Source organism: Nannospalax galili, unplaced genomic scaffold (assembly GCF_000622305.1).
Source record: "Nannospalax galili isolate Female #2095 unplaced genomic scaffold, S.galili_v1.0 scaffold1171, whole genome shotgun sequence".
NCBI classification, from domain to species: domain Eukaryota; kingdom Metazoa; phylum Chordata; class Mammalia; order Rodentia; family Spalacidae; genus Nannospalax; species Nannospalax galili.
The window spans coordinates 217,897-228,001 of record NW_008328881.1 but is presented as its reverse complement, the minus strand read 5'-3'; the positions used below and the strand labels follow the sequence as shown (position 1 = coordinate 228,001).

General features: G+C 43.8%; 1 protein-coding gene across 2 annotated transcripts in view; it reads right to left on the bottom strand.

Annotated features, from left to right (window-relative positions):
* Nucleotides 1-9,364, bottom strand: part of Baz1a (bromodomain adjacent to zinc finger domain 1A) — a 94,223-nt gene extending 84,859 nt beyond the window's left edge. For both annotated transcript variants that reach the window (XM_008829786.3, XM_029561879.1), the window contains exons 1-2: nt 9,117-9,364; nt 8,601-8,740 (exon numbers count right to left, since the gene is read on the bottom strand). In XM_008829786.3, the coding sequence (XP_008828008.1) occupies nt 8,601-8,713 (113 nt within the window). In that variant the 5' untranslated portion in view covers nt 8,714-8,740; nt 9,117-9,364. The remainder of the gene's footprint in view (nt 1-8,600; nt 8,741-9,116) is intronic.
* Between the last annotated feature and the right edge of the window lie 741 nt (nt 9,365-10,105).

Below are 10,105 nucleotides of genomic sequence, written 5' to 3'. Positions count from 1 at the left end.
TTTGGTCTTTTTGAGACAGGGTCTCCCTGTAGCCCCAGCTGTCCTGGACTCACTAAGTAGACCAGGCTGGCCTTGAACTCACAGAGATTTGTCTGCCTCTGCCTCCGGAGTACTGGGATTAAAGGTGTGCGCCACCACACCCGGCTTAATAGAGTGTGAGGGACACTATGACCAGCAAAGCCCAAAATACTGATTAGCTGGTCCTTCATGGAGGGGGGGGAGATGGCCTTTCCTCTTTACCATTGTTTCATAAGGAAAAATTCTGAGTTGTAAGGTAGAATACTTTTCCAAAAACATCTGTATTCTAAAGTCCACCAATTCTTATGAACAAGCTAAGAAACAAAGTGCAACATACTGTTAAATTGTTAGGGATTAGGAAAACTGAAAGCCTAGTAGATTTAAGAATTAAGGACTGGTGGTCCACACCTTTAATTTCTGCACTTGGGAGGTAGAGGAAGCTGGGTCTCTGTGAGATGGAGGCCAACTTGATCTACATAGAGTTCTGGGGCAGCAGCAGCTATAGGAGAGCTGTCTCAAAACAACAACAAAACAACAACAAAGGATTAAGGGATATAAAATACAATTCACAGAAATACAAAGTATACTTTACTTAAGGGCTGAAACTATACTAGCCAGATACAAGATCCAGCACAATATAAGAGCAAAGATCTAAGGCACAGGGTAGACTCCCCTGCCCAGTTATATAAAATCATATAACTGAGAAATGTGATCATACACTAAAAATGAATAGAACTCCTAATTTAAAAGTCCATGATATGCAAAAGAGTATTCCTTAAGGGGGCTGGAGAGATGGATCAGCGGTTAAGAACACTGGTTGCTTTTGCAGAACACCCGGGTTCGAATCCCAGCACCCACATGGCAGCTAACAACTATCCATAACTCCAGTCCCAGGGGATCCGACAGCCTCTTCTGACTTCCTCAGGCACTGCACGACATGGGTGCACTTACCTACATGCAGGCAATACATGCATACATATAAAATAAAATGATAAAAAAAAATTTTTTTTAAGTTTAAAAAAAGAGTATTCCTTAAACTATACTCATTCATTAAACACATTCAGGTATGAAGAGCTTGTTAATACAGAACTCAAGGGAGTTCTTCGATATCTACACTATAAGTACATTTTACTACTGTGCAAATAAGAAAATGTAAAACAGGGGCTGAAACTATTCCTAATGAAATTTTACTCTGCATTTTATTTAGTGTTGACTTTGACAAACATGACATGAAGAGCAGATTCCTAAAATCTGTAGATGAAGCCGGGCGTGGTGGTGCACGCCTTTAATACCAGCACTCGGGAGGCAGAGGCAGGCAGATCTCTTTGAGTTCGAGGCCAGCCTGGTCTACATAGTGAGTTCCAGGACAGCTGGGGCTACAGGGAAACCCTGTCTCAAAAAGACCAAAAAAAAAAAAAAAAAAAAAATCTGCAGATGAAACAAAGCTGAGAAACAGCAAAAATGGTTTTCAAAATCAGAGACTAAAATCAATGAGAAATTGACAAAGGTGAAGTATTCCCAATACTATATTGGACCCAAAGTCCTCCTTTTAACAGTAATGGATAGAAAGACCAATTTTAAGTGAAATTTAAATTCATACTTTGATATTTTTACAGTTTCCCTTGCTTAAAAAGGATTCTTGCTGGGTGTGGTGGTGCACGCCTTTAATCCCAGCACTCGGGAGGCAGAGGCAGGACGATCTTTGTGAGTTTAAGGCCAGCCCGGTCTACACAGTGAGCTCCAGGACAGCTGAGGCTACAGGGAGACCCTGCCTCAAAAAGACCAAAAGAAAAAAGAAAGGATTCTTTACAGCATCTTCTGCCTAGAATCTCTTTCTCTCCACACTCTGTCCTGTTTAATTCTTCAGGACCCAATTCAGATGTCAACTCCTGTTAGAGGCTTCCCCAACGCCCTAGCAAACAATTACCAGCTCTCTTTTTTAGGTTTCTACTACGCTGGCTTCATGGGACGGACGTATGTGGCTTATACTATATTATGTTGTAGACATTCATTTCTCACTAGGGAGACATATTTTCTTGGCATGTTCAAAGATTCTCCAAAGTAAAATGGCAAGAGTCAACAAATGTACTCTCACTGGATAGTCCACACTTATTTTTATGTGTATCTAGACAGAGAAAATACATAAATGAATGAGAGGAAGAAAGGAAATGTCTGAATACTAACTTTAACATTTTGGTGAGGGGGATAAGTTACATAATTTCTCAGAACTTGGCTCCCCATCTATAAAATGGGGGTATGTTCCATGAACAGTTTACATAAAACTTACATGAGATAATTCTAAGCCCACAGTGTAAGTTGATAAGGAGTATCAATTCTTATTGTTCAAGGACCATATGCACAGAGATCCTAAGATGACCACCACTATAGTACTGAAATAGTATCAGAAGAACACGTTAAAAAGACTTATAGAATATTTGAAAAGAGAAAGTTCAACATTGGAAAAGGGAGTTGGATGGAGCACAATTAACTATTTTAACTATCTGAAGAATTTCTTGAGGGCAAGCACAGGACAAACAAATTCTAAGAAACAGAGTTTGAATCCTATAGATAGGACAAGGGCAAGCAAGCAACAAAGTGTGTTTGAAGGTTTCTAGGGTGATTTTAAATAATAAAATTTATTAGTTGTATGTGTGAGCGTGTGGAGAGAGAGAGAGAGAGAGAGAGAGAGAGCGAGAGAGAGAGGAGAGAGGAGAGAGGAGAGAGGAGAGAAAGGCAGAGGTGAGTATGGGCAAAGTGTGAGAGAGGAGAGAGGAGAGAAAGGCAGAGGTGAGTATGGGCAAAGTGTGTGACAGCTTCTATGTGGAGGTCAGTGTGTTCCTGAGATCAAACTCAAGTCCTCAAGATTGCATGGCAAGTGCTTTTACCACTGAGCCATCTTGCTGCCCCAATTTTCACTGTATTTTGGTGAATTATACCAGGTTATCAATAAATACCCTAAAACCCAATTTGTTGCCAAAGAAAGCTAAAGGTGTGCAGATTCCTTTGAAAGGACATTGATTTTCTAAGACATGGGGTCTAATTTCACTATCCCTTGAATCTAGGCTGGCCTTGTGATTTGTTTTCATCAATATAACAGAGATGACATGGAGACTTCAAAGCTCTCTCCCTCTTGAAATGCTGAAACACCCCAGGATACCTCTTAAAATGAGAAAAGCCATCCCAGCAGAGGCCATCTCTTAACTCCACTCAATCTCAGCATTGCTACCAGCTTGACACAGGTAAGTGAATGAGCCAGAGGACACTAGTCAACCAAAGAACAGTCAACCAAAGAACAAATAAAACAGAATGTCATTTTGAGCCGCTAAGTTTGGGGGCAACCCCTTACACTTTACTGATACTCATATTTTCCCTGAAAAAAGTAAAGATAAAACATGGTAGCCTGCTAAACAGGAAAGTTAAGCTGAAAAGGAAACACTTGGGCTCTCTGCTCTACCCTCTAAGGAAAAAGGACTTCTTGGCCTCAAGAATCAGGGATGCATGGCCAACTTATTCCTAAGAAGGAACTAAACATACCTAATTTAAAGACAGTAGCTTGGAAGATTATCCACATTCCCTTGAAAACTGCATGCTCACCAAACTGCCTTTAATTGTAACTAGATTTCACATATTCTTTCATCAGTGTCGGAATTGGTCAGTAAGAAAAGTATTTTATCCTACTATAAACTGATGGCACCAGGTGTGGTGGCACATGCCTATAATCTCAGCATTCAAGAGGCAAGAGGATTGATCTCAAGCTCCTGGTCAACTGGGTAGGACACTGCCATCCATAAACAAACAGTATTTATTTACTTATTGACAGGATCTTACTGTACTGTGTAGCCGTGGCTGGCCTGGAACTCACTGAGCAGACTATACTGGTTTCAAACTCAGAGATTTGCCCACCTCTGCATCTGGAGCATGGGAATGAAGGCAGTCACCATGTCTGGTTTACAAACAACATTCTTTTATTATTATTATTTTTATTTTATGTGTAGGAGAGTATTATTGCCTGCATGTATGTAATTAACCACTGAGCCATCTCTCCAACCCCACAAACAACATTCTTAAAGTTCACTTAAAATCTAGAGCTTAATTGCTGAAGGATGTATGTAGTAAAGGTCAATGTCTAAACTGACAGTAGAATGATTCCCTAAACAAAGACCTAGATAGCCAACTTGAATCCCATGTAACTCTCCTAGTTTCTTACTGCACACTTCTGCAAACTTTGGAACAGGAAGAATTCTTCATATAAGCACCATGAGAGTAAACACTAAAAATAGGATAAACTCTAGACCCTTAGCAATATGAATTAAAATTCTAGTGCTATCAATTGCTAAATATGTGATTCCAACCTCAATCTTGGAGTTAATCTATATCCCAACCAATTTCCTCATTTATGAAAGAACTGAATTAACAAGTACGAGCTGGTGAACAGTGAAAACATTCTAGCTAGTCAAATCTTCACTGGAATGCCAGGCTGAAACATAATCTTGATTACCTCCTAGTTGATGTGGAAGAGATTCTTAAATTGTACAGATTCAATCAAAGATGGCAAATATAATCCCAAATTCCAAATGGCTAAAAAAAAGCTTAAGGTATTAGATTACTAGATAATACAACAAACTAGGAAATGATGTAAAAACAAATCTATTTCTTATATTCAGACCCAGTTGTCCCATTTTTTAATGACCCACAGTCAAAAACAAAAACTGAGCCAATCGAAATTATGGCATAAATCTTAATTGACTTAAGAGACTAAATTATGTGCTTTAACCTGTGTATTTACCTATAGTTAATGTGCTATTTTTAATGAGTTTTCTCTGCTTCTGAAAGCAGGTCAAACAAGAGTTAGCAATTAGTTAGGAACATGTAGTTCCAACAAACTAAATAAAGGAATTTATACTGCAAAAAAATCACTGCTGATCCACCTTGGTCATAGTTTCTGTCTTAAAGAACTTGGGGTCTTGAGAAAACAAAATGTGAGACATCAGAGCCATAACCGGAATCAGTAAAAGCAGGGGATGAGGCCAGGTGTGGTGGCGATCACCTGTAGTCCCAAGCAACTTGGGTGGCAGAAACAGGTGGATCTCTGTGAGCTCAAAGCCAGCCTGGTCTACATAGTGAGTTCCAGGGTAGCTGGGGCTACAGGGCTTAAAAAAAAAAAAAAAAAAAAAAAAAAAAAAAAGAAGCAGGGGATGATAGCTGCAGCCTGGAAAGATGAAAAGTGGACTGCAACAAGTAGAGACAGAAATCTATTTAGCAATGAAAAAGTTTCAGACAAACTACTACCCAGTAAGTTAAGAGATGTGCTGGGAAGTGAGTATGAAGTTGAAGGAAACCTCTCTGAGACTAAGACAAGAGACATTTCTGTTAAGAAATTAAAAGCAAAACAAAAAACCCTAAGTCATTCAGCACAGAAAAATATTCAGACAAATACAGTTTCTTTAAAAAACATACTTAAAAGATAATCAAATTTACACAAACCAATCAGTAATTTAAGGAATGAGTAAATCAGGTCTCCTTCAGTTTTTCCAGACCATCATATGCCAGCCACTCTATGTTTTTGGAAAGATGTCTTTGTTACCATTTAAGGGAAAGAGAAAATAATTCAAAATTTAATACAACTAAATGGAAGTCTTCTATTTTACAGCCAATTCAAAAATCTTAAAAGGATTAATACATAACAACATAATGTAATTTTTTTCAGGGTAAATTATCAAATATCTGTTAACAAACCAATTGTCTCTCTTAAACTGTAACTTCCAAAACTCCAGCACTGGGAAGAAAATAAAAGTGGTTTTTATTTTTCTTTTATTATTTTTATGCGTATGAGCGTATTGCCTGCATGTATGTAAGTGCACCTGTGTCGTGCAATGCCGGAGATCGGAAAAAGGCATTGAATTCCCTGGAACTGGAGTTACGGGCAGCTGTTAGCTACTATGTGGGTGCTAGGACTTGAACCCTCCGCAAGAGCAGTCAATGCTCTTAACCATCTCTGCAGCCCACAAAATGGTTTCCTTTTTTTTTTAATGCTTCTTAAAACTCTCCCATTTTATAACTCAACAGATCATTTTTTAACTCAACAGATCATTAAATATATGCATGTATATTTATGCACACTCATGCATATATTATGTGTATATGCATATACATTTTATATACCTATATGGAGGGATACACATATATTTATTTCTTCATTTTTGTTTTAAGGGTTTCTTTTTGTCTTTTTTTGAGACAGGGTCTCCCTGTAGCCCCAGCTGTCCTGAAACTATGTAGACCAAGCCGGCCTTGAACTCACAGAGATCTGCCTGTCTCTGCCTCCCGAGTGCTGGGATTAAAGGCGTGTGCCACCACACACAGCTTTAAGGGTTTCTTATGCCAAGTTACTTTTAAATATTTTTTATGCACACTTATGCATATATTATATCTACATGTATGTGCATATACATTTTATATATCCATATGGAGGGATACACACACATTTATTTGTTTCAATGGTTTCTTATACCAAGTTACTTTTAAATATTTTATTTAATATTTTATTATTTTTATTTTATGTGCATGCTTGTATTGCCTGCATGTAGGTAAGTGCACCCCTGTCGTGCAAGTTCTGAGGACACAGGCTGTTGGATCCCCTGGAACTGGAGTTACGGACAGTTGTTAGCTGCCATGTAAGTGCTGGGATTTGAACCCGGGTCTTCTGCAAGAAGTCAGTGTTCTTAACCGCTGAACCATCTTTCCAGCCCCACTTTTAAATATTTTAACGTCCTAGTCTATGAAGCATAAAGTTCCTTATGTTCATGGAAGAGAGACAGGTTTGGAATGCCAAAAATCTTTCAGTAGTTCAGATTCTCCATGGTCAGAGTAATTCATCTCAAAAACCAAAGTACATTAAGTCTAATTTACAAAGGATAAAAGTCAAGTTTATCTTACCCTCTACAGGGAGGACAGCCTCTGTTGTTGTTTGGGTTGGGGCATTGTTAGTTTTTTAAGTCAGGGTCTCACTCTGTAACCCAGTCTGACCTGGAATTCACTCTCTAGACTAGCCTTGAACTTGCAATCCTGACTTGGTCTGCTGAGTAGTGGGAGAAAAGCCTCTTAAGAAGATTGCAAAGATCAAAGGAGAGAAGAGTTTGGGATTTAAGCCTATTTACTATTTGGCACTCTTAAATTCAATTTTTAAAAAAATCAGAATTGTTACTAAGGATTTTAGTTTAAACTTCTAAAGAAAACTAAAGTACTAAAATAAAACATCTTTGTACAGTTACCTAACTTAAATCCACTTAAGAAGTTACAAGAGTGACAAAACAAGTCTGTACAGGAGCCCAGTGAGTCCTATGCTACTACTGAAAAGTACTGTTTGATGAAAAGTACTACCTACTTCTCTAGATAAAACACGTTTACATGTAACCCTTTCTAAGGACCTGAGGTAAGTTTTAAACACTCAAAGGAACAGACTTTTCTAATCTCACCACACAGACGGGTGCAGTTTTCCTAAAGGCTCCCCTGGATCAAGCCCCCTACTCAGAAATCCTCCTACATGCAATGTATTTGGTTTCTATTAACAATCGGTTCTAATCCACAAAGAGATTCTGAGTAGAGGATAAAGCACAAGAAAGAGGGAGGATCGGGCTGTTCCAGATCAATTCAGGCTGTGAGTCTGTTTGCGGATCGCTAAAACATACCCCAGAGACTAGGGGGTCTCTACGATAGAGACCTGAACCTGCGGGGGCTGAACCGACAGCAGCAGCAGCTCCGGGTTCTTATCAAAACAATAGCAGTGGCACATGTCAGGCGGCCCACATGGGCACCGGGGATAGAGAGGCGACAGACCGAGGCTGGAGTTGAACTTGTCTTAACCTCTCCCAACGCCCCCGCTGCATCAAAGGGAGGAGGGGGCGCCCGGGGCCCTGAGGGCTCCCCACTTCTCTTCCCCACGCTCGGCTGACTCCTTCCTCACCGGTCTCCGGGGGGGCGGAGACGCCGAGTTCCCCGGGGACGGGAGTTAGTCACCAAGAACAGACGGTGACAGAGCGCGGCTGGCGTCCCTCACTCCCAGGCCAAGCCGCGCGGGACGCGAGGCCGCAGGCGGAGGACCCGGGCCCAACGCCCCCGCCGGCCCGGCCCGGCCCTCCCCGCCGCGCACAAGCCCCGCGCCTCCCTCCCGCACCAGCCTCAACTCCCGTCCCCACCTTACCCCGGCACCCCTCAACGTCAGAACCCACTCCCGACCGAGGAGACCGAGCCCCGGCCGGCCGTTTCCTGCCCTCGGGGTCAGGGATCTCCTCTCCCGGCAGCTAGACGCCAGCCACTCGCGGCTGACCCGGGCCGGGACCGCGGGGATCCCGGAACCGGCCGCAGAGCGCGTGTCGCCGCGGCGGGGGGGACAGGGTCCCGGGCGCAGGTCCGCCGGCCGCTCGGCGCAGTCTTGGGCGGGCCGGGGAAGGGGCAGGCCGGGCGGCCGACCGCCACCCGTCACTTTAGAGTCGCCCCGCCACCAGCCTGAGGCGAGAAGAGGAGACAGACAAAAGGGCGCGGGGGCGGCCGTCCCCGCTACCCCTCGCGCCGCAGCCGGCCCTTACTCGTAGTGGCGAAAGATCTCGTTGGTGACTTTACAGTAGAAAACTTCCTCGTCAGGACGCAGGTCCACGGGCGGTTTCTGCCTCACAAACGGCTTTCGGTGGAGCAGCGGCATCTCCCGGCCGTGCGCCGCCCCGCTTCCCTATCAAATTGGAGGGAAAGGAAAGCCGGTAAGGTGCAAGCCGCGGCGGCGTGGGCCGCTCCGCGCGGGGAGGGCTCCGCTGCCTTTTGTGTGGCTGACGCGCCACGCCGACTCCCGGGGCGCAGTCCTGCCCGGCCGCCGCCGCTGGGGTGTTGAGCAAGTAGTGTCGCCGCGGCCCCGGCGCTCCCGGCGCGCCCCATCTCCGCTCGTCCGCGGGCGGCTCACAATGGGCGGACGCCCCGCGGCCCCCTCCCCCAGCGCGGCTCCCGTCCGCCGCCAACGCCGCAGGGGCCGCCGGCCGCAGACCCCGGGCGCCGCCGCGCTTTGTTCCCCCGCTCCTCCCGTCGTCCCCGCCGGCGCCGGCCGGACCCCTCACCTGAGAGCGCGGTGCGGGCCGCGGCACCTTCTCCACTCCCCAAGGCTGCGAGGGCCCGGCCCGCCCCGGCTCGCTCCTCCCGCGGCCACGGCCCGGCTCCGCGCGGGGCTCGCGTCCCACCGCCACTTCCCCGCCTCTCCGAGCTCCTGGGAAGTTTCTGATCTACTTTCGGCTCAGAAGGAGGAAGCGCTGTGGGGAGGAGCTTTGCACTTCTCGCTTCTACCTTTTTATTGGCTACTCGATGACTTTTACAGCCTGTCACTGATACAGGAAGAGACGGCGAAGAGCCTGGGAGAGCTACATTATTAATTAATGGAGCAACCCCTCGTGAAGAATCAGAAGCATCCTCCATGTTTGAGATTATCAGGCAGCAGATCTAGGGAAAGCGCCTGGGTTTCATAAACACATGGCTGACGAAGTAGAGCCTTCATCCTTTCGAGCGTGCCACCAACGCTTGCTACACGTTGGGAAAAGGGATTCCAATTACGATTTAGATTGCATTTTGAAAATGGGAAGAGAAGTGAAGAATAAGAGATGAGATCTCTCGAACTCTCAAAGTATTGTGCATGCGTAAACATCCATCTTGAAAATAATGCCTTTCTTGACACTAGTCCTTAGTACAATTCAAAGATTTACATAGCTCAGGAAAAGAAAAAAAAAAGTTCGAAAATGTCAGCATTGTTTATAGGATCCCCAAATATTTAAAACTAAACTCACACTTTAAAAAGTAATACTTACACCCGTGTAAGTAATTTAAAGGTCAATGTTTAATTCGATTAGAATTTTAACGAGGTTGAATTTACTGCTGAAATTTCTTCTAAAATATTTTCCCTTATCGGCAATTTTCCTTTTTGAAACCAATTTTAAATGTTTATAAGACTTCAATTGAAAAGAATGTTTCAAACTAGAAATCATTCAGAATGTTCACCTGCTGTTTTAAATGCCTTTTTGCTATCGGATATTTGCTTATTTGCAAACATGTAAAAATT